At 46.6% G+C, this 23438-nt stretch overlaps 2 protein-coding genes across 3 annotated transcripts; both read right to left on the bottom strand.

The window, feature by feature from the left end:
• Positions 1 to 2234: 2234 nt before the first annotated feature.
• On the bottom strand, positions 2235 to 10348 carry LOC134077496 (coiled-coil and C2 domain-containing protein 1B-like). Of its 2 annotated transcripts, XM_062533144.1 has the most exons (19): positions 10225 to 10319; positions 10033 to 10115; positions 9775 to 9878; positions 9252 to 9470; positions 8808 to 9006; positions 8006 to 8115; positions 7467 to 7542; positions 6566 to 6657; positions 6150 to 6272; positions 5866 to 5924; positions 5594 to 5710; positions 4984 to 5057; positions 4834 to 4892; positions 4681 to 4732; positions 4469 to 4568; positions 4271 to 4361; positions 3641 to 3772; positions 3397 to 3452; positions 2235 to 2691 (listed from the first exon to the last, which is right to left on the bottom strand). In XM_062533144.1, the coding sequence occupies exons 2-19, from the start codon at positions 10094 to 10096 to the stop codon at positions 2667 to 2669; spliced, it is 1752 nt and encodes a 583-aa protein (XP_062389128.1). In that variant the 5' UTR covers positions 10097 to 10115; positions 10225 to 10319; the 3' UTR covers positions 2235 to 2666. The 2 variants fall into 2 exon arrangements, with proteins under 2 accessions (XP_062389128.1, XP_062389127.1); XM_062533143.1 differs by having other exon boundaries at positions 10033 to 10348.
• An 11204-nt stretch (positions 10349 to 21552) lies between these two features.
• On the bottom strand, positions 21553 to 23320 carry timm29 (translocase of inner mitochondrial membrane 29). The gene is made up of 2 exons (XM_062533146.1): positions 23184 to 23320; positions 21553 to 22778 (listed from the first exon to the last, which is right to left on the bottom strand). Exons 1-2 carry the CDS (start codon positions 23290 to 23292, stop codon positions 22081 to 22083), a joined length of 807 nt encoding a protein of 268 aa, XP_062389130.1. The 5' UTR covers positions 23293 to 23320; the 3' UTR covers positions 21553 to 22080.
• Between the last annotated feature and the right edge of the window lie 118 nt (positions 23321 to 23438).

The raw sequence follows: 23438 nt of genomic DNA on the forward strand, positions 1-23438 counted from the left end.
CTTTACCGTTTACCGCATTGTCGCGCGGCAGCTGTGCCCGTGCGCATGTAACCTATAGGGGATGTTGACCGGGCGTTTCTGGCAGCTGTAGGCTACTTGGAACTCATCAGGATTTAACGGACCCTCTAAATGTTTCGGAGAAAAAGAGTTTGAGTCTACGATTAGCCTGCGACCTCGTCCCCTGTTCAGTAGCCTACCGAGGTCGCCTTTTCCCGACGGCCTGCCTGAACAGCCACAATCCGAGGCTACTGCTCACAAGTAGGCTAGATGTTAGATGCTTCCGTTTTTCTTCTCACGCGTAAAGATGGAGCGCCAACGCCAATAGTGCTTTAGTACACCAAAACAAAACACATTTTACTGCCCGTTATGTTTTGAAGATGACATTTTTTTTCCATAAAGCGCAGTGGAAAGCCTAGGCTACAATACGCGCAAGTGTCACAGCTGATTTTGACAGCAGCTGTAGCGCATCGTTCGGTTGAACATTTTAACACCGTCTCTTTATAACCACTAACACACATTGGCTAAGCTCTACTATAGCTTACTTTATACCACCTGGCCTTGTGATTAGTCTCCTAGTCTGAATTGTTGTTTACAATCACATTGACTCCACAGTCAGACCCATAACTTAGCAGCAACAACATAGCCTAGATATTAATAGAGACCGTGGAGAGGATTTATGACGTGGTTTCTCATGATGATGCGCAAATGAATGGAAACTACCCACTCAGCGTTTTACAGGACAGAGCCCTGTCAGGAGATTAGGCTACAAACAGACACTCATGTCTCGGCGTGGAAGCCAGTCGCTTTGATATCATATGACAGCTGTAACTCTGAGATTGACTGTTTGTTTGTTGGCTGCTTTGTTAGTTAGGAGTGCACAGCATTTGGCCATTTATATACCGGTAGGCCTTTCTTACTGCAGGTATAAACTCCAGGTGTTGATAAATTCCTATTTGTTGCACTTAAGAGTACTGGCTACAGCAGGTCTGGTGAATGAGTACCAAAATGTCTAGATCTTTTTTCTGTAGCTGGTTGCACTATATTGTAAATTAACAAACCCCTTCAAATCTTAATATGTCAGATATATGGAAGTCCATAATACAATTCATATAGGACTTGGCCCTGCATTCACATTGAGATGAATGCAATCATGTCACGTTCATTACAATCAGTGGCTATAAACACTAGCTCAACAGGAATGACAGAAAGTCAATGGCCCTGCTGGCAGCCCTGTATGAAGCCAGTTCTCTCAGTTTCACAAAAAAAATCACTCTGCCTTTCAAACATGGAAGCCTTGCCACAAGGCCTTTGGCTTGAGTAGGGAAAGGAGGCGTTCAGTGGGCCAGTCCCATAGTGAAACATCACAGGTCGACACTGAGGCTCGCAACGATTGATATGCATCAGGATGGACTGAACTCAGCAGACAGCCAAAGCATGTGGACTGGCATCTCATTCATATACACAAGCTCATTTGTTGTGAGTAAAGTGATTTTGTTTTCATACATACAAACATGGGGCATTCTTGTGTTAGAAAGATTTCATGATCAAAATACTTTGACTAAAACAAAGCTGAGGAAATGATATAAAATGACAAACAATATTATGTGTTGTGGACACTATTGCGTGTTTGGACCGTTTTTGTACCTTTCCTCACTCGCCACTTTTCCTTTTCTGATGATCAACTTTCTATTAAGTGCTCACGTATCGTTTGTTGTCTCAGAGTGGACTGTAACTACGGAGCTGTCATGGTAACACAATATCACATTCAGTCGCTCTTGACCTTGGGGAAGCACTCCAGTTCATTTTTATGCCAAATAGAAAAAAAAAACATTCAGCGTAAGATATCCCAGAGTGCTCTAGTGCAGGCAGCCATGGCAAACTGGCAGACACACCTGTGCTTTTCACTTCTGTGTATTGAGTAGAAGTCTCCTTTAATGTGTTCCACCACCATCTGGAGGTAGAAAAACAAACACTCTCTTAGAGTACCAGACATGTCTGTCCAAGAAGAAGTGGAACATTGGGATTGTTTAGTGAAAACACATAAACTAAGGCAAAGTTCCTTTTAATCCTGATTCTTAAAAGGTACTAATCTGCATTGAAAGGATACTAAACAGAACTGAATAACTGAATTCAATTTCTCACTGTGCATCATGAAGCAAAGTAGCAAAGGCTTCTGCAATATCTTTATTAATAAAAATTGAATGAGAGCAAAACATTCCAATATGTATCACTCATGTATGTCTACTCATGCAAGTCTACTCATGTAGACTATCCTATGTTCTGATATCTGGGAAGTTGCATCAAAAACTGCCCATTGTAAAATGATGGGCCATATGGCATGCCCACTTGGGTCAGGTTTTAGTGTCCACACTGGTAGTGATGAAAATCTTGTGTAGGCTATATCATGAATAATTGAATATCTAGGTTAGGTAATGTCTTCAAAATGCGTACATCCCTGAGGTGATGGTCTGTTATCAACCAGCTGGGGCTGCAGTAACAACACCAGAGAGGGTTTTAGTTGGGTATGGGGTGATGACGAGCCACCCGATGGGCGGATTGGTTGCTGGATTAGCTTTTCTAGCGTGGCGAGGGCTGATCAGGTGACTCACGCAGGCCGGGGGAGAGCAGGGGAGAGCTGGGGAGGGCTCACTCCAGCTGACCTGGACTCAGAGGAGGAGACACGTCGATGACCTGCTGGGTGAATAACAAGACCTCGTGAGGTGGAGTGCCGTCCGCATTTGGTTTCCTGTTGAGAATAGGTGGCTTGCTTGTGCTAACTAGAGCTTATTACTATGGAGTCATTTTTTTTTATTACTTGATGTCACTTCCTTTAGATTTTTACACAGAAATTTGGCTCTGAACAAAAGCTTTTTAGTCCAACTGTAATGGCATTTTTTTATTATTATTACTACATACAGGTGAGGATGAATTGTATTAAGGGTTCTGTAAAATCTGATCTATCAAACTGAATTACCTTTTCATTAGGCTATGGTACAAAGACATTGTAGCTCAACTGTTAATTATGGTCTTGATAGTGTTATCATGGAGCCATTTAATTTAATCTTCTCCTTTGTAATGCGAGTTCATTGTGCCATTAGTTTACACATCATTGACTATGTTCAATATCAATTCAAGGATGTACTTCAGTATTAAGTTATTATCGTCCTTTGAAATGACATTACTCAGTGACATGCATAGAATGATCTTCATATTCAGAATTAAACAGATTTTTTCAAAAAAGCTATGTAGTTTAGAGAAAATCTTAAGTTCCTCCCAAAATATCCCTCAGCTGTGACAACAGACAACAGACTAAAGTCAGTGTACACACAAGCTGAAGTCCTTGATGTCACAACACACCAAGTCTCACAAACAAACGCAGAAAAGATAGCTGCAAACCTGACACTGGTTCTTCTCCTGTCAGCCTCTTGGCCACTGGATTTGGGAGCTGCAACCTGACAAGATAAAATCACACACCACATTTTGTGACACTGACACAAAATCATTTTGAACATTTCTGCACTGTGTGGCACCTTTTTTCGAGCTCGACTGGGAGTATTTAAGCTGTGGCACTGCAGCGGTTACACCCTCCTCCCATTCTAAGGTTATAAAAATGACACATTCAACCCTCCCATGGACTTACGAAAGACATGGGGGTGGAGTCCAGCACCAGCCAGCGTTCGGTCACTTTGTGGGGTTGTGGTCCCCCAAGAGGTTCTCGCACCCTCACCTTTAGTTCTAGGTGTCCCCCGGTGGCCTTCCTCCTGTTCATCACCTGCCAAAACCAGAAATGCCCACTGTTACCAAATCCATGCAATAACATTGGGCCTACAATTAGAATCATGGAAACTCACATTACAAGTGTCAGTTGGCTGCGATAGCTGTGTTTACACTGTACTGTGCTGTACTGTACTGACGGCCGACAAAAAAACCCCCAGCATGCTAGAAATTCAATCGGATCAGACTGGAGATGGAACATTGGCTTTTACGTCTCCTACTCAGACGTCATGAGTCTGATCGAACTGCACAGCATATCGGATGGGAGCTCTACCCGATTCTAAAATGAGCTGGATCTGACTGAATCTGGGGTCCAATTGCATCTGCTTGGCCTAAGGCTCTGAGACGGTCAATGATAACCATTCTGATTTTTATCACCCACATGGAGACAACTGGATAGTACTGAATAATATATGGCTAGTGATACCGATAACACTGATGGTCAGTTCTACACTAAATCAGGCAATCAGGAACAACATGACTGTGTTGCTGTCACCTCTATGATTTGTCGAATTTCACACTGGGTGTTTAAGGAGTCCAGTTTCAGCTGTCCACTGCCCACCACTTTATCAGTCTTGAAAATACCCCTGCAGAAATGGGAAGAGGATACTCACAAACATGCACACAAGCACACACACATGGACATATGCATATACTCAAATGCACACTTACACAGAGTAAGACAGGCACTCACTCCTTTTGAAGGATATCAAATTTGATGCCTTTAGACTGGATCACTCTCTTGAAGGCACGATGGTCTTTTTTCATAAAGAGCTTGAAATGCTCATCAAAGACTAAAGGGTCAATTCGAGTCACGTTAAAATACTTGAATATGTTAAAGAAGGCAAATACTACAGCAATGTTTTATGTCAAGTTCATATACCACCACTGATAGTAAATATACACCTGGATTAACTGGGTCTTTAACAGGCCGTGTTTGATTCTTTTGAGCTTCTTCCTACAGTAGATAAAAGAAGATACAGTACAGTACATTTCTAACCATTTCACCCACTTTACTGGTACATAATCCTATTGTCTTTATTCTAAATATGTTCTTACCAAACTTGGGAACTGAAACTCAAAGCGTACGCTTGTGTCTAAATGAGCTGAAGACATGTCTATAAATAAGGATGAGAAAACAATGATGAAACATTTTTGAAAGTATATGAACACTCACACACATTTACAAATGATTCGTTCTATTCATACCTGTAACAGCTGGGAGGTTAATGCCCTTTACGATGATCAGCTCCAACTCATTGCCAGTAAGATCAGGGTTAATCCTGGACAAGGATTATAACATTATATCACAGTAGTCTGCAAAATAGTGTGTTTTTGTTTGTGTGCGACTTGCACGTGTACGTGGGATTCTGTATTCTGAGTATTAAAAATCCTTTAACTCAGCTTGAATTCCGTGTTAATAGTTCGGCTGCGGTTGCATGACTGTCAGCAGGAGCACAGCCCCAGGCAAAAGCACTGACTACACGAGTGAGACAGAGTGTGCTAACTCAAGTCTTCAGTTTCTCACAGGGTCTCAGCTCACCGTGTCTTACAGGGTCAGTTCAGCTGCCAGTCACTTCTGAGTCACGGTACAGCTCTCTGCCCTGCTTCTATACAAAGAATATCTGCACCCAGCCCTTGAGAGTAGCATTTCACTATAGCATTTCATTATAATACTTTTACTACTACTATTACAATCATTGAGTGAATTAATACAATCTTATGGACCTCAAGATGTTCTGAGTTGAAAAAGGTTTGATATCTCGACTCTAACTATTCTTCACCCCATACTAGTGAGTGCTATAAGTGCCATGCTCACTTAAATGTGCTGATGCTGCACTCCTCTGTGTGGTACTTAGGTACAGCATATCCTCTTCTCTGGGACTCCCTGAGGATTTCAGCGTTCCGCGCACTCGCTTCTGCAAGTTCCTCAAACCTAGAATTGTTGGATTCAACAAACAAATGGATAAAACATAACAAAACATATGAAACATAGATAATAACAACACTAAAGCCAAATTATTTTTTTGGTAATATATGTTTTTATATGTAATATATGTATATATGCCAATCACACTGTGAGTTAATCACCTGGCGGTTTCCTCAATGTTACCCATGTGACTGAACTGCTGACAGTAGGAAAGGCATCTCTGTGGAGATAAGCAGCACATAGGAAATTTGTGGCAGGGAAGAGAACCACAAACTAGCAGAAAGTTATAAATTATTCAGTTATTGTAAATTTAACATGATTAAGTGCTCAAAGTCAAAGCCACTTAAGGCATTAAATCTGTTTGTCAGCTGAACTGAAGTTAGAAGAAAGAGCAAAAGAGGCTTGTTGAAAGCCTACAGGCTATGTTATTTGTTAGAGAAGAAACCTGTTGTTGTTGCATAAAGAGATCTATTAGGTGTGTGTAGGTGTCTCCAGTCTGAGGTAGCACAGGTGAGCCAGTGGGCAGATACGACCTGATTTCCACCGGTCCACATGGAGGGTTTGGCTCCTGGCCTCAGTAAAGAACAGAGGGGGAGAGAGGGAGATTGAGGGTCCGACTCAAGAGAGCAGATGTCCAAACACAGAATCTAGGCTTCTTGTAAGAGCATTTTGTAGGAACAAAATATAAGTCCACTCTACTTATCCACTGAAACATATTAAAGCAGGTGTCCAAACACAGAATCTAGGCTTGTAAGAGCACTTTGTAGGAACAAAATAGTTCACTCTATTCATCCACTCAAACATATTTTATGATTGAAGGTCTGGGTTGCATTGAATATTACGAGTCCAGGTGTGGCGTACCCAGCAGGCGTGAGGAGCGGCGTCGTTCTCCTCAGCGCTAGTGTCATGACTCAGCAGTGGAGAGTCATCCTCAGCACCAGACTGCTGACCGACTGAGAGAGACATGGAGAAGAAGCAGGTCTGAGAAGGTCTCATTACAATATGATGAAGCCTTGCAGCAGCATATTTAATATTTAACAGTCCCACTGAGGGAACTCAGAGAGGGGTAAATACACACACACACACACACACACATCAGTTCCTCTTCATCGGAGTCCTTCACAGGTCTCTCAGTTGGGGGTGTATGAGTTTGAACTGTGAGGAATAGCTTCCACCTTTCAACCATCCGTGAGGGTCGACAGAAGAGAAAAGGGGAGAGAGAAGGATACAAAGATAAGTGCGAGAGAGAGAGAGAGAGTGAGAGAGAGAGAGAAGTAAAAAGGGGAGCATAGGGGCGCTTGCATCACTGCGTTAATCTATTCCAGATTTGGCCAGAGAGGAAATTAGAGGCTGCTGATTAGCATGCTGCAGTCTCCGCTCATTAGCTCCTCTCGCCTTAGCCACTCCACGCCACCCGATCCCCCCAGCCCCCCCCCCCCAGCTCCCCCCAGCCCTCAGAGTCCACTGGAGCAACCATGAAAGGCCCGCAACAACTCTCTCCCACTTCAAACGACCCCACTCTCTCTCCCTCGGCTCCAAAGTCTCCTGACCCTTTGATAGCGCCATCCTTCATTTGGGTTGCCGTGGGGTGCTGCGAGGAAGGCTCTGATGAAGCCGTCTGCCCCAGGCTCACTGCGTGCCTACCGATGCCCCTCTGAGGTAGCTGCCGCATGTCTCAATTGGAGGGAGATCATATTGACAGCAGCAATAATGGCACGCTGAGGTGTAGGGAAGATGGGGAAACTTGGGTGTCTTGACATACTTTGACCAGGAGGGGGCGGTAGGGATCTGATTTCTGGAACTCCTTCGTTTATAGTCTCCACTATGGACTCCAGTTTCTGCAAAGGGGAAGGAGTGAAAGGGAAAGAGAGAAAGAGAGAGGCCAGACAAACCATTAACTTGACTTATGACCTTCATTATTGACTTTATTATTTTGCATGCTACTACAGTCATCCATCAGAGAGGCGAGTGTCTGGCTGGGCCGGGACGTGTTGGTGAGGTAAGGAGGAGGACCACTGGCGTTGAGAGAGCTCTCTACATTTACAGTGCTGACCTAGATCGCTCCCTAGTGCCCCCGGCACACACAGACGCGCAGAGCACAGCACACTATCCAGCTGATGCTCTGAAATGTGTGTGTGTGTGCGTGTGTGTGTTGGTTCTGTCGATGACTGTCTGTGTGTGTGTGTGTGTGTGTGTGTGTGTGTGTGTGTTGGTTCTGTTGATGACAGTCTGTTTGTGTTAGTATGTGTTTGTATAGGTGTGTGTGTGTCTTCATCATTCACATTGACACACAGGTGTTACCTTGGCTGTCAGGTAGTAATGCTTGGCCAGCTCCATGTCCCCTGTTTGTTTGGCTTGGAGGGCAGCCAATCTGTACTCCTTTAGTCTGCTCAAGACCAGAGGGGTGGACTCTGTATGTGAAACACGGGCACATACAAGCGCACACACACACACACACACACACACACACACACACACAAAGAAGAGAGAGAGAGAGAGAGAGAGAGAGAGAGAGAGAGAGAATAAACACTTGGCAATTGTGTGGTGTAAATCAAAAATATGTCGCGCAAATCTTTCTGCTACAAACTGAATTCATCCAAACGGTAAAACAAGACCACCATTGCCAAAAATCTTCAGGGAACATCATTAACTGAATCATGAATCCATTAACACTAATAAGAAACCATAATTCCATTCTATTAACCAGAGTAGTCTTCACACCTCACAAATCACACTCGGCCTTGGTGACCCAAGCGAGCGGATGAGATCAATAGGTAATTCACTCTCTGCCTTTGTAAATGTGCAATCCATAGAAAGCCATAAATCAACACTGACAGAAGGATATCACATTCACTGCTGGAAGCCCTGATAAGTTGCATTAGAAATGCCAGAGCACAGATGACATTGATCATTACTGTAAGGTTACTGTAAAGTAACCACTGATGCATATGTTCTGCCGAAACCTCATTATTATTCATAATGGTGAAATCATTCATTCTAATGGCGTCAATAGTATGTTTGTAATATAATTATAAATAGCCACGTACAGTACAGGCAATTCTAAAGTCAGTAGTGAATGTCTTTGGTAAATGGGAAGTCACACCTGAATCTGTAGTGCTCGATAAGGTCGGGTCATCAGTGGAGGAGAGCACCCCAGGAAAGCTTCCATGTGTCTCCTCTGTGACTGGTTGCACTTTCTGACAAGCAGAGGGTTTGCTTGGTGTAACTACAACAGGAGGTGGGATTTCTGCCTCGCTGACCGGATGTCCCCCTCTTGCCGAATCCAGCATGGCCTCTAAGGTCTAAAGGGGAGAATGACCGCATGTACCAAATGCCGTTGCAGACCAGTGGTGACATTACAGCAATTCTCATGCATTTTGAATGCAATGAATCAACATGAGGTAAAATCACGGCAGCATGTATATCACACTGACAGCTCCTTGGCCCGTCCACTCACTCATACTACCACATAACCAGCTTCAGATGGTCTACTCTCTACACACTGCATAGCATAGCCAGCTCTGAGGGATACTGCCGAATCTCGCACCTTCAATCCCCTCCTGTATCTGCGTGCTCTGCCCACTGCTTTGGCTGAGCTGGCTTGCCGAATGGCGGCACGGTACATGCCAATCCGCCCGACGAGGAGCACCTCTAGTCCCTGAGAGCTAGTGGAAGGCGCCTTGGTGGAGTGAGGTGAAGTGTTTGGCTCGGTCTGGCCGGTGAAGTTTTCTGCTACATCCTCTTTTAGAAGCTCATTTAATTCTGCCTGCGGACAGTGTGAGACGGAACATTTGGATTTCATGCAGAATGAAAAAAAAAAAAAAGAAACATACCCCAGATGTATTCCATATGGAACATGTCTCTAGTAGGAATCTGGCCCTGATGTGGAGTGTATATGCAACAACTATGCCGGATCATGTCCAGAACCCTGCCAAAGTATTTACACTCTGCTGCTGCAGCACATTTTAAAGGCAATCTCTGTGCAACCACTGAAACTATGTCCCCCTTGCAGATTGGTTTGTCCCACACACAAGCTTTGGTCCTGATAAATAATATGTTGGCAAGATTACCAGAAGTTCTGTGTCAGACTCCAGACCCTCCTCTTCATCATCTCCATGGTCATCCTCTTCCACTAATACAACCTTCATACAGAGCAATGCTAATCTTTCTGGATCTAAAAGCAGATGGTATAACTTCACATGAATATCACTCACATTAGCATATTAAATACCATAAATCATAGGAAACAAACATTGTGCTCATTATGGGCTAACATGTTAGCATAGGCATATACGTCTTCATCTCTTTAGAACATAATTTTGGCCTACGTGTTCTAGCATCATTTCCTCCTGCTGATTGACCCTCGGAGATATGAGGGGGCTGTTCCTCCATCTTCCATCTGTCTTCTCAGCTTACAAAAGACAAATTACTGTGACCAGACCGCAAAGGTATCTAAAGCTTTAGTTTGAATTATTCCTGTTCACTTTCGACAATTCCATTTTTGATATACAAAATTGAACCTGTTGTAGTCGTGTGAGGAGTGCTAGCCTTCCAGGCAAGACAAATAGCCTGGAGCCATTCAAGCTAACGCTAGCTGTGCGCTAAAAAAGTAAAAGACAGCTAAAAGACATTTGTCATATTAAACCCGTGGAATACAATGGTTTTGGGAAAAGTGCTATTATATTATTATAAATAATATAAACGATCGCTGACATGACCTACCGTAGGAGGGAAGCATTCATCCAAATATATCTAAAGGACCATAACATGTGATTGACTTCCTGTTGTAATATGTGTCTCCATTGGCAACCAGACACCTGTGAATGAGGTGAGGTCATCAGGTCATTTTTACTGTGCTAAAACCAGCTGTAAGCAATGAGAATTGCACATGAGAAGTGCCTTTATTTAGCTGTATTAACACAAATGTTAAATGGGATACTGAGAACATATTACACTTTAGTAATAAACAAGAGTCTGAATATGTCAGCTTGGACTGAATAAATGACATTTAAGCCTCAGAACAAAAACAGTGTGTGTGTGTGTGTGTGTGTGTGTGTGTGTGTGTGTGTGTGTGTGTGTGTGTGTGTGTGTGTGTGTGTGTCTTTCTGTCTCTTTCTCTCTCTCTCTCTCTCTCTCTCTCTCTCTCTCTCTCTCTCTCTCTCTCTCTCTCTCTCGCTGTCTTGCAGCTCTCTCCTCTTGAGATTATTATATGGATGCTAAGTCAAGATCTGTAATTTAGTGGAATGTAAATGTTTTGTTCCTTCCCTGCCGCACACTCTCAGCCCGTGCAGCATATCCTACATGGTGACCTTAGCTGGTGCTTGCAGCGAGATGACTTACGACTGTGTGTTGCTGACGGCTCCTCATGCTCTGTATTGGGCTGTGTTGCAGGGCTTGCGTGCGTGTGCAGACAGGGGGTGGCTGGAGGAAGACTGTTCATCACTATGGTCACAGACTACTGCTGAGGTAACCGGCTTCCTTCTCCTTCTCTCTCTCTCTCTCTCTCTCTCTCTCTCTCTCTCTCTCAAACACACACACACACACACACACACACACACATACACACACAGTCAGACACACATTTGGGGCAATCAGTGACCTCTGTTGAAGTAAATAGTTTTTCTCTGGATTCATCCAGCATGTACTTTCCTCTGTTTGTGGGCCTCGGCTTCATGAAAGCTAGACGAATGCAAGCCACATTGTAAATACCTCTCACTGTGCTTTCAAAACATTTTGTTTTTTACAAATACTCCGATAAACCCTGCGCCTTTTTTCCACTCCGTCCCCCGGATGCTTGTCTTTCATGTGGTTCCCAGTCACTCCCATTTCTGTCTGTTTTTTGGGCTCTTTAGTCGCCACGCAGAGTTCAAGGAATGGTTCTAATTTTAGGGGAGCAGCCCCCCTCGTTGAAACATGTTTCTATATGGGGTGGCATTCGGGATTAGCGGCGAGAATTCACAGGGGGCTCGAATTCCAATTGAGAAGCAACGCCGCTGCTGCCGCCGCTGCCGCCACTGCCCTGCCTCAGTGGTTCACCATCCCTGCTGGCCCAGGGCCCAGGTCGGAGTGGCAAACAAGGGGCAGGACCGCACTCTTATTGTTTTTCCTGCAAGAGAAAAAGACTTTGTTCTCCCGACATCAGTACAGTGTGGTCATTTGGGTAGACTCTGGATTCTGACATCCTGGAGGTTTTGATTATTGGGAGGGAGGAGGGGGAATCACTGACAATACGATGATGGCGAGGGAAAAATGTATGAATTCAGAAAGAAAGAGAGCGAAGAAAAAGAGTGAGACAGAGAGAAAGAGAAGAGATGTCTATTTATTACCATCCATATCCTTCAAACATCTGTATGATCTGAAGCATCCCCCAGAGGGCTTGGGTCAGGTCGTGTACACTACAGGGCCGGTGTCTTTGCTGGGACTTGTGTTGGTATTAATATGGATGAGCGTGATAGCAGCAGTGGAGTGAGACCCGGCTGCGTTTTGATCTTCCCCTGCTCACTCATTACACCCCCCACACGCAAAAAAAAAACCACCCACCACAGCAGCCCCGGCTTCAACCCCAGGCACCCTCTCCTTCACCCAGTCTGACTCGCAGCCAAACCACATCACAGACAGAGGGAGATGTGGCAGGGAGACTCCCAGAAGAGATGGCGGTATAGAGAGAGGAGTGAGTGAGTGAGGGAGAGGGAGAGAGAGAGAGAGGGAGAGAGAGAGAGGGAGAGAGAGAAAGAGAGAGAGAGAGATAGAGGGAGAGAGAGAGAAAGGGGTCGAAAGGGAAGGGAGTTGATATGAAGAGAAAAGGCAAAGGGAAGGAGGTGCGTGGGGAACACAGGACTGAGGCAGAGAGGGAAAAGGATATGAGGACAGGGAATAGAAAAGGGAAGAGATGATGAGAGATATTTTGCTGGTGGGACAGGGCCGAGTGGGGGGGGGGACTTTCTGCTGCAGATGTGGAGTACCATAAAGTGTGTTCCGAGAGACGTGCCTTGTGACAGAGATGAAGAGAGGGAAGGAGGAGTGAAGAGAGAGAGCGAGAGAGAGAGAGAGAGATCAGAGACCTGCGCGGGTGAGCGGGAGCTGTTGATGGCCTCACGTCTCCTCTGTTTTATGAGTCGGCCGGTGCGGCAGAGACATGCTGATGTCAGAGTCTCAGTCCTGGACTCTCTCACCCCCCATCCGTCTCTCTCCCTCCATCCCTCCCTGGCTTTCTCTGTTGCGTCTCTCCGCCTCACCCTACCCTTCCTCCCAGCGTTAATTACCGAGTCGTCTTCAATCAAAAGGTCCTGCATCCCTAGCCCCTGTCGCACCATCCATCTCCCTCAGCTTATTTGTGCGGATGCAATCAGGTCAATGTGATTACTGGACGCGTCCTAATTGTCTTATGACCGCAGTGCACGGCTGCCTGGAATGGAGGGGGGCCGAGGGTAATGAACTGGGTCAGAAAAGACCCGGTCTTGGACCTTAGGCCCCACGAGTGGACAGCACCAGTCTCAGCCAGCACTCCCCGTAACTTCTTATATAGCCTCCGATATCATCAAGCCCAGCGACCCTGACCGTATGTCACAAGGTCAGGTGAGTACATTATTAAGATTTATGAATTTTGTCCACGGCTTTATCCTCTCTCCCCCCCCCCTAACATGGCTCTAGCAGATTAGGAGCGTGTGACAGGACACAATGCCAGGTTCTTTTTCTTGTGCTGTGTGGGAACAGCCTTGTCATGGCCCTGGAACACTGGCTCATTCAGTGGAGCACCCTCTCAGTGCTCTCCAGCACGCACTCCGGCTGGAGGGGGCTCCTGTGGCCACTCAGGGGGCTCCTTGAGCGCGTCTCCTAATTGGAGATGACATTCATGCCCACTGAGTCGCTCGCTTCGGGTGGGGTTGGAGTTGGGAGCGGGGGTGGGGGTGGCCATCGGGGTGTTTTGTTGGCGGGGGATGCAGCCGTGCTCTTCCTTGTAGAATGGTCGTGACGGTTCCTGTTGCAACTTTAGTCTCTCCCTGGGCTGGATCTTGCTATACATACATACACACACACACACACACACACACACACACACACAAACACAAACACACAATCTCGCTGACTCGCACAGACAAGCGCACACACACTCACGCTCAATTGCTCATCCAGATACATACACACACACACACACACACACAGTAATTGCCTAAAGCAGGACACACACATACACTGTTGTGTAGTATTTTGAGTCTTCCTCTTCTCTGTCTCCTCAGCTCAGACAGGGCAACAAGACAGAACTATTCTGGTGCTAAGGCCCCCCCACAGTCCCCCTTGTGTTTACTGGTTACATCTTAAAGTGTCATGTTTAAATACAAATAAAAAACTGAATGAAAAACAAGAACACAGATGTCTGCTGAACATTCCAACATTTTAATTTCTTTCCACTTGCAGTAGCACCAAAAAAAGCAATCACAGAAAGGTAACAGCAGCCCTCAAACTCCCTCCAGTAGACACATCCATTATTTCACCATCGGCAGAGGTGTGTGTGTGTGTGTGTGTGCGTGCGTGCGTGAGGACCGAGGAGACAGCGTGATTACGGGTGGCCACGGTGTTCATTCATTGTTCGGCGAGTCAAGCCATTTCAGGGGGAAAAAAAACCCACCGACAGCAATGAATGTGAATCGGGACCTTGTGCGGCGAGGGTGGACGGACGGACGGAGCGTGCCGTCTCGCGCTCCGCTGATCCCCTCTGATGAAATTAAGCGCCCTCCGGTCGCCGTCTGCAACGCCGCCGGGGGGGTGGGGGGTGGTGCGGCCGCAAACAGCAGCCGCCGCCGAGTGAGTTCATGCATGCAAACACGTGTCATGTGAGGGAACGTCTCCATCCGCCAGACCCCTCGAGATGTACTTAAGGGGCCCCTCTGATATGAAGACCTCTGCAATGCATTAGATGTGTTTACGTGTCTCTTCCATCAGGTGATGATTCCTTCGGGTCTGGTGCGGATTGGTGAGTGAGTGGCCAGAGGTGTTGGTCAGGGCGAGTCGGTCAGACAGACGGACAGATGCGTGTGCTCAAGAGGCAGGGTACACTCAACACTCGATGGTTTCTCTGAGTCATAAACTCACCGACAGCGTTGAATGTTCACTGAGACTCTGGCGTGGGCTTGACATCACGATGTAAACAAACAAACAAGCGCTCGAACACAAACACACGCTCTGATACACACGCACACAGATGCACACCAAAGCACGGCAATTCAAGGATGTTTACCCAATCTGTGTAATCATTATGGACTTACAAAGGATTAACAATGTTAAATGCTACATTATACACCTGCTAGCACACAAACACACAGACACACAGACACACACACACAAACTCATCAACTACACACTCAAATAACCAAGCAAAAAAAATGGAATTGAAAAAGCATCATGACTCATTTGTGGCCAGAGCAGAGCTGACCCAGTCATCGTTTAATGCCGTCCTCCGTGTGTGGCTTTGTGTGTGTGGACAGGGAGGAAGTGTTAGCGCAAGAGAGAGGGCGGGAGGGAGGGAGGGAGGGAGGGAGTGGCAGCCCAGAGAGTGGAGCAGCCTGGGCTAGCATGTCGAGCGGGGCCCTGGGCTTAGCGTGAGGTATAGCATAACCTCTATTATCTGATGGTGGGGGGAGGGGATGGAGAGAGGGGGGGGGGGGGGTCTGAGCGGGAATGGTACAGAAGAGTGGAGGGATAAGGAGTGGGGAGGGGAGGGGGACCGAGAGACAGAGAAAAATGGGGGAGAGAGGGGGAGGGATCAGGGGAGGAGTAGAGGTGGAGAGTGCATGTCTGGGCAGCAGTGTGCATGAGTGTGCTTGCGTGCATGTGTGTGCGTTTGCATGTGTGTGTGTGTGTGTGTGTGTTTGCGTGTGCGTGTGTGTGTGTTTGGGGGTGGGGTGGGGGTGTCGGTGATCGATTCCAGGCTAGGCATTTCCAGACAGCCTGAATGGCAAAGGTCAAAGGGGCTCATTTCCTATGAAAGAGTGGCTGTCTGTTCACACCGCTTGTCTGTCGGTGCGTCTGGCCGTTGGTGGGCCTGCCGGTGTCCCTGAGTTCAGTGGAACCCCCAACAATCACACAGACATGTCCACACACACACACACACACACACACGCAAACACATCCCTCAGAGTGCACGAAAACATGCTTCATTCAAGCAGGACACACATCAGAAAGGAAATGACCTGCGAAGACCCTACTTGAGCCTGTGCACGCCGCACTGCTAACAAACACACAGGGCTGTGGCACCTCTGGCCCGCTCTCCTACTTCAGACGCGACGCGAGGCAGAGTTCGCTTCCTGCTCCGTGTGTCAGTCACTTCTGAGTCATCCCCCAAACACCCCACACCTCACATTCAATCGTTACATTGAAATGTGTGCTGCGGATAGGGGCTTTCTTCGTAGCCATACAGCACCACATCTCTGAGACATTGGGAGGACTCAACTAGACCAAAGTCTCGGGCGTGGAGATCCAACGGCTCTGAGGTTTTTGGTGGAGGCGGACAAAATGTAATATCCTGAGTAGGCCATGTTTGTCCAGCCGTTGCAGTGGTTGCAATGGTCTGCTGAGGTGCGGAAAAGAGGGGGAAGGGTCCTTTTTGAGGAAGAATGAGGCCGCTATGACAGACCCCTCCCCCACCTGGGACTTGAACTCGTGACCCTCCGGTGAACGAGTTCAAGGGAGACACAGTCATTACTGGGAGCCTAGACTGTGTATGTGGGTGTTTGTGTGTGATCTTGAAGTAACAAAGTCACAAAGTAATGCATTTTAGTAATAAGTAATTCTGTGCAAGTGTACTAAAATACTAGTGATTATTCTGTGCAAGTTTACCACCATACATCATCTTAAATATTTAAAAAGTTCTTTATAAAGAAGATAAGTACTTTGCAAATGTGGTTAATTTTTGCAAGTGGGTTCAGACTAGCTATAGCAAGGACCAAAGGATTTCATGATGCCTTCCTGGTGTCAATCCAATACAGATGTGTGTGTTGTTTAAGATGGAGGTATTGATGAAGATGTTGGTGGTAATGTGAATGTTGATCGCCCATCCCCCCTGTCTGGGTTAGCTGGTCTATGTCTACCTGAACCAGACTAGATCAATACTTTAATCCAATTGCCATTCACATCCTTTGGGATTGATACCCCCATGGTCACTCACACATATGGAGCCCCCAATGTCTACGCACACACGCACGCACACTCGCACATACACACACACACACACACAAAATACATACTGTATACACACACTGAATTGATTAACCACACATGCAAACATGCTGTAACCACATAAAACATAAAAAAGTAAATTTACATGAATATCTATTCTGGCATCTGAAGATAAATATTATTATTTTATTCATCCCCCCCCCCCCCCCCCCCCCCTCTCTCAAAATGTTGCAGCCAAGGTGTTGCTAGCTTGTAAACCGAACCAAAATGCATGGGTCACGCGTGCCTTACTGAGTTACATCACATTAGGATTTCATGCAGGCATGTCCAGCCATATTAACAGCACTTGTCACAAATGTCAAAGCAAATCAGGGTCTGGTGATAAAAAAAAGAATTATTCTCTCAATGCTGCCATCTGTTTGGCTACAAAGATTATGATGCTGCTTTCACACAACATGTCAACATGCACAAGCAAGGAATTTCACAGAGGAGATCCACTTTGGGTGAAATGCACTTACCTCGAGTCCGCTGGCTCCGGTTGGGAAATCTAAGATGCCTACACCCAGTCTGGCTGTCTCCCAGCCTCCCGGCCCCTTCTATACATCGAGTTCTGTTCCTCCAGCCGCCTGCATTCCTCCACCCCTGTCTATATCCCTCCCTCCTGCTTCCCTTCCCCTCTTCTACTCCACCATCCTTTCTTTCTTCTATTTTAAAACTGCCCCCCACTCTCCGTCTCCTCATCTTTCACTTCACTTGTATTTCAGAATCTCACCTCTTGTGCTCTCAGTCTCTCGCGCTCTGCCTCTCTCTCTCTCTCTCTCTCTCTCTGCTTGTCGCTCTGTGCAAGTCTTCTCTTTTTCGGCTCCTCGATCTCTTGATCTCTCTGTGTCTCCGAAGCCTTCCTCTCGCTGCTGTAAACTTAACTGCAGACAGTCTGGTGTTTCCGTGCGTCTGTGCGTGTGTGTGTGTGTGCGCGCGCTGTCTGTCTCTGTGTGTGTGTGTGAGTGTGTGTGCGTGTGTGTGTGAGGGAGAGAGGGAGTGGGGAGTGCAAACCAGGACACACAGGCTGTGTCAGTTTGAATGAAAATTGTGAACGCTCTGCTTCTCCCTCCTCCCCCTCTCTCTCTCTTCCTTTCTCTCTGCCTCTCTCTCTCCCTCGCTCTCTCGGCTTCCTTCCCTCCCCCCTCCTCCGGCAACCTCGCCTGTCCCTGCCCCTCCCTCTTTCTCCCTCGCTCTCTCTCTCTCGCTCGCTCGCTCTTTCTGTCCACCGCCCGGCTTCTCAGCTCCCCCACCTTCAAACATTTTCACACTCAGACAGACATTTATATTTATATACACGTCTCCCCCTTTTCATCACTCTTTCTTTTTCTCCGTCTCTTACTTCTTTCTATCTCTCGCTCTCTCTCATTCACACACTCACACACACATATACACATACGCATACAAACATGCCTAGATCAGTGTGTGCCAGACAGTTAACCCTTTGGTTCCTTTATGTCACTTCAATCTGCATATTTTACTCATCCCAGTCTGCTATTTTAATCCACTGAGGCTCTTTCACCTCCAGTGCAATGTTAATGTATTTCTGTTTTATGGTAGTTTTCCATTGTTGATTTTTCTACAAATGGATGATATTCCAGTTTGCTAAATAACAAGGGGAGCTGTTTATAGACAAGAACCTCATACTTGGGCTTTCATTAACTTTAAAGAATGTGGACTTTGAAGATGATGTTACTTGGTCTTTATTGTGTTAAGAGTAAAATCTAATTTAATTTCTCTTTATAGCTTTTTTTGTTGTGGTTGTTTTTTGTGGTACATGTGTGCTCCCTTTCATCTATGCCTATGATGGACACATTTTCTTATTTACTTGTGAAAAATGAGCCCTCTCTTACTTCTTTAGATCAAAAAACAAACGTTGTTGTTTTTATTCAACAGAACGGTGGCAGTCCATTAATCCAAGCTTTCCCTCCCCTCCTCCCAGTCCCCCCTCAGTGCCCCTCCACACTCCTCCTCCATCTCCTCCTTAGTTACATATTGATCAGAAAATATGTGCGGTGCTAGCCAAGCTGTGGTCACTGAGGTCAGACCGGTGGCCAGACATCCCCCCTTCCCCCTCTCTCCGTTTCTACTCCAACCCCCTCCACCTCTCCGCCATCTCCCTTCAGTCAACAAGCCAGACTGACCACCAAGAGTCCACACCAGCGAGCCTCTGCTTGCACAAGAGGCTGACATTGAACAGAGATCCATTTACAGATAGAGTGACTGTCAATAGTCGATGGAGAGGAGGAGAGAGTACAGGGGGAGAGCGAGAGCAGCAGGGTCGATGGAGGCCACGCTGGAATTGATGAGAGGAAGGGCGCAGTGGTATGGACAGGAGACGAGAGGAGAGTGGGTGGGGGGAGGTGAGGGGGTGCAAGAGATGGATAGTCATAAAATATGAGCATTTGAAGTGATTTTCTTTGTATTTTTCATTTGCTTTCGACAGGCATACCAATAGATAAAGAAAGCATCACAAACTGCCTCTCTATGGCCTTACTAGCATATCACCTCCAGCAGTTAAAGGCTCACAACCTCAGCTGAAGAAAATACCACAACCATGTCAACCAGGCTGAGAGAACAACCAGAACATTTCCCAGAAGAATGCAAAATGCTAAATATCCATATGCTATACTCAAGGCAAACCATCGCATTCAAAAGGCCACCATTTAGCATAAAGCTAGGAGGCAGAAAGGTGAAGTGCTTAAGGAGTCATAAACAGGAGCCTTTGGAAGGCTCAGCCCAGCATGGTTAAGTGGGCATTATGTGTTTGTGAGGGGAAGGGAAGCGTGTTGAATCGGCCACGCGCCATGCCCAGAGCTCCCCACAGACAGACTGATGGGCAGCCGCCGCAGTCCATCAACGCATTATGGAAATGGGGTCTCATTAGACATCGCTGCCTGTGGAGGTGCTGACCGCCTCGCCACATCTTGCCTGAGTGAGCTGAAGTCCAGCCACGACGACTGGCTGACAGCAGGAGTGGAGAGACACACAAACTCCATGAATTAGACAGTAATGCATTAGAATGCATCAAACTCAATGATGGCCACTGGAAAATGCATTTTAGGACATTTCCTTCTCTCTTAGGGCAGTTATTCTTTAGCCTCATGGTCAGAAAGTTCTGCTACCATCGTATGGGCCCAACCCATCACATAAGTGACACATGATATTTCAAACGAGCGGTTCGTAAAAGGACGTTAATGACATCACCGGCTCACCTTTGACCCCATTAGGGCAGGCCTCGGTCTCCTCTCCAGCTCAGAGCGGAGTTGGGTTACCAGCTCGAGGGGCAGCACAGCCCTTGAGGTCTTGTGCACCCAGTGACCAGCTCTCCGGAGACTGACAGGGTGGACAAGGAGAGACAAGGGGGCCATTTTCCTCATGTGGCCTCAGCGCAGGAGCAGGAGCACTGAGCCTGCTAAGAATAGGAGTTCAGCTCAATTGTCAGCTTTGGTGTCTATCATTTATTCATGCAGGTCATAAATAGCAAACTAATATCCCCTCTATAAATATATTGAACTGGCAAGGAGATATTCCTTTGATCCCTGGTTAGCGCGTAGCTATCAAGGAGGGAAATTGTCACTTCAACTGAAGAATAAGATTAAAAAAGAAATGTTCAAACACTGTCACTGTGACTGTGCATGATTCATGACTTTGTGAATGTAGTGTGGAGCAGTGTAGAACAGAACTCAGCGGTAGTGCGTGTGTGAAAGCGTTTCAAGCTCTGAGGTGCAGAGTGTGCATGCAGGCTCAGTGACGGAATGGCGCACTTCACCACAGAAACCACAGTGCTCTTCCTCCCTCCCAACTGACCCGCGTCTTTCCCGGGATGGACGCCGACTGATCAGGATGAATGATCCTCTCCCAGCAATGAGATACCCATCAGATACGAGAGCCCTGCACGGCTTTGCCTTTCTGAGAGCCTCTGAATCAATACCTGGCCTCTCAGTGCTGCCCAGCAGTGGCAGAGAGAGAGAGAGAGAGAGAGAGAGAGAGAGAAAGACAGAGACAGAGAGAGAGGTAGACGTGCAAGAGATTAATCTGAGGCAGGAGGATTTCTCCTGAAAATGAATTAAAGCTCTGCAATGACACAGGAGGTCAGTCAAAGGCAGCCCGATTAGAAGAGTAATTAACCTGAGTCTTAAAGCGAGCGCACAGGCCGGCCATTCAACTTTTCAGGTGGAAATAAACCAGCTTATTCCCCAGCAAGATTTCACCAGCTAGGATGTCTGAACAAAATGTCTAAAAAGACATCCAACTCAAGATAATAAGGGGACTGGTTCTAACTATAGATAGAAGACTGTGGACTTGTGTGCAAAAACGTGATGCATCCATTTCCCGAGAAATATTATGAGAAGTAGTTGAATTATGTTATTTTGGAGAAATTTAATTAACTAACTGCAAGAAGAAACCAAGTAAGAGGCATATTAAATCTCGTTTAAGCCAGTATGTGATTCAGGCAGTTAAGATGCACTGATAAAAGTCACATGGGAGACGGTGCAGTCATACTGTGAGATGCATATTGCTCAAAATCATATCAATTATCATACTTAATTTAAAGATGGTGAAACATTTGATAAACAAACTGATCCTTAACAGACTGCCTGACATAGGTCATAGAAATCTGAAGTACAGAAACATTGTAAAATGCTGCTTTTTGTGAGATACTTTATTGGGTTCCATTCCCTATTCCAACTTTCACCTCCTCTTCCCCTCATCTTAGAGAAATGGGACACTACGGCCACCATCTCTTTTCTTGACCCATAGAATCTGCCTAACTTCGACTGGTAGCTAAATTGTTGAAGCTGCACAGCAGAAGTTGACATTTTGGTAAATGACAGAAGCAACCAAAATCCCATTACAATGATGGTTATGACAACAACATAGAAAATGTCAGGTAATGAAATACAGTCAGTAATTTGCTTTGCGCTCACATTTACACATTTCTGCTGACATACTGCATGGTAAGAATATTCTTCCATATTGCCCTATAGGTTATTTGAAGGCATAAATAGTCTCTCTCTCTCTCTCCCTCTGAATGAGGATGAGCACATTTTTGGCTTTGTGTAAACCCTTCACGGTTGCCCTCATTTTTAGTCTGTAAAATTAGTCAGCAGGTGAGCCGACAGATAGCATTTCCTCCACGGTGCATCGTCTGGGGGACAGATTTATGTCTGAGCCTCTTCCTGAGTCAGTCCCACAGACTCACTCTGGGTCCCCTCCACTCCCACCCCCTCTCCCTCTTCCTGCTCGGCGGCCCTCAGCCTCTCCCTCTCCTCCTCGTCCATCTCCAAGGCAATGGGCTTCCAGGAGTCCTTGTGCATCTGCTCATTGAGCTCCGTCACTTGTGGCGCCGGCGGCACCGTGGCAAAGAGCGCCGGTGGAAGGTGACGGAACTCCTCGTCATTCACATCATAGTCCTTCATCTTGGCGTCCAGCACCCACCAGCGGCCAGCAAAACCCACGTCCAGCATCCGGTCGGGCAGCTCACGCCAGGGCACTGATAACGCCGAGCAGCGGGCCTCGTACAAGCTGGAATCTGGGTCGTAGTCAGCCCTGTAGGTCAGTGATAGCACTCCCAGGCTGACATGGCGCAGGCAGCCGTGGTTTTGGAGCTTGACCAACTTCTGCATGTGACCGTCTGACACACCATTGCGGATCCACGGCGAGAGGAGGCCCAGCTGGTTGGCCCTCTCCTTCAGGCTGGTCTCAAAGGAGCCATCCTCAGGGTTTGTGTAGAAGCAGGCCCAGGTGCCCCCCAGCAGGCTGAGGTAGACCCCAGCTTTGATGGGACGCTCCCGGGCTCCCACAAACGTCTCACGTACGGCTTCCTTGTAGTCGACAAACATGCCGCTCAACCACCTACCTGACAAAAGACAAAAGGCCTGTTATCTTCTGAAAGCTTATCACGTGATACATAGAAGCTAGCTACAGCTCAGAAAATTCACGAGAATTGGCCACATCTGTAACGTTAGTGAACACAGTACACAGCCTAACACTGACCTACAGCTAGCTAGCTGTCAGTAGTTGACGGATCTTGATCGCCAAACTATATAGCCTAAATACTGAGGATAACATAAAACTCTTTAACAGATCATATATTCATTGAGTGGTTTCCTTCACTTTCACATGTTACGTTACGTTATTTCACTTGAATATTAATCTCATGCGAGCTAAGTCTAAATGACACCCAACAGAACTCAAAGACAGAATCATGATATCATTACGAGGAGTAAATAAAAAGTAGCCATCTATGATCATTCATTCTTACCTGCACGGCCGTTCCGTAACCGTTGCCATCGTGTGCTTTTCGTTGGAGCTGTTGCTGCTTCTGCTACAGTTGTGGAGCACCATCTCCTGAACACCAACGAGGCAGCCATACTCGAATCACACACACGACCTTCGGGTTCCAAGTGGAAAAACCCGGAAGAAATATCTGACCTGTACCGAGACGTCTTCTCCCGTGGTCACCTTCACTCTGCTCTCACATTATTTCAATGCCCACAAATGAAACACGGGAGCCAAA

The sequence above is a fragment of the Sardina pilchardus genome, chromosome 3, assembly GCF_963854185.1.
Source record: "Sardina pilchardus chromosome 3, fSarPil1.1, whole genome shotgun sequence".
In the NCBI taxonomy this organism is placed as follows: domain Eukaryota; kingdom Metazoa; phylum Chordata; class Actinopteri; order Clupeiformes; family Clupeidae; genus Sardina; species Sardina pilchardus.

Excerpts from the sequence above, each read along its gene's own strand:
- LOC134077496 (XM_062533143.1), bottom strand. The coding sequence starts at position 10,096 with ATGGAGGAACAGCCCCCTCATATCTCCGAGGGTCAATCAGCAGGAGGA. Across the intron at positions 9,007-9,251 it reads GATACAGGAGGGGATTGAAG|ACCTTAGAGGCCATGCTGGA; the intron begins GTGCGAGATTCG and ends TCTCCCCTTTAG. Across the intron at positions 4,362-4,468 it reads TTTGATATCCTTCAAAAGGA|GGGTATTTTCAAGACTGATA; the intron begins GTGAGTGCCTGT and ends CCATTTCTGCAG.
- timm29 (XM_062533146.1), bottom strand. The coding sequence starts at position 23,292 with ATGGCTGCCTCGTTGGTGTTCAGGAGATGGTGCTCCACAACTGTAGCA. Across the intron at positions 22,779-23,183 it reads GTTACGGAACGGCCGTGCAG|GTAGGTGGTTGAGCGGCATG; the intron begins GTAAGAATGAAT and ends GTCTTTTGTCAG.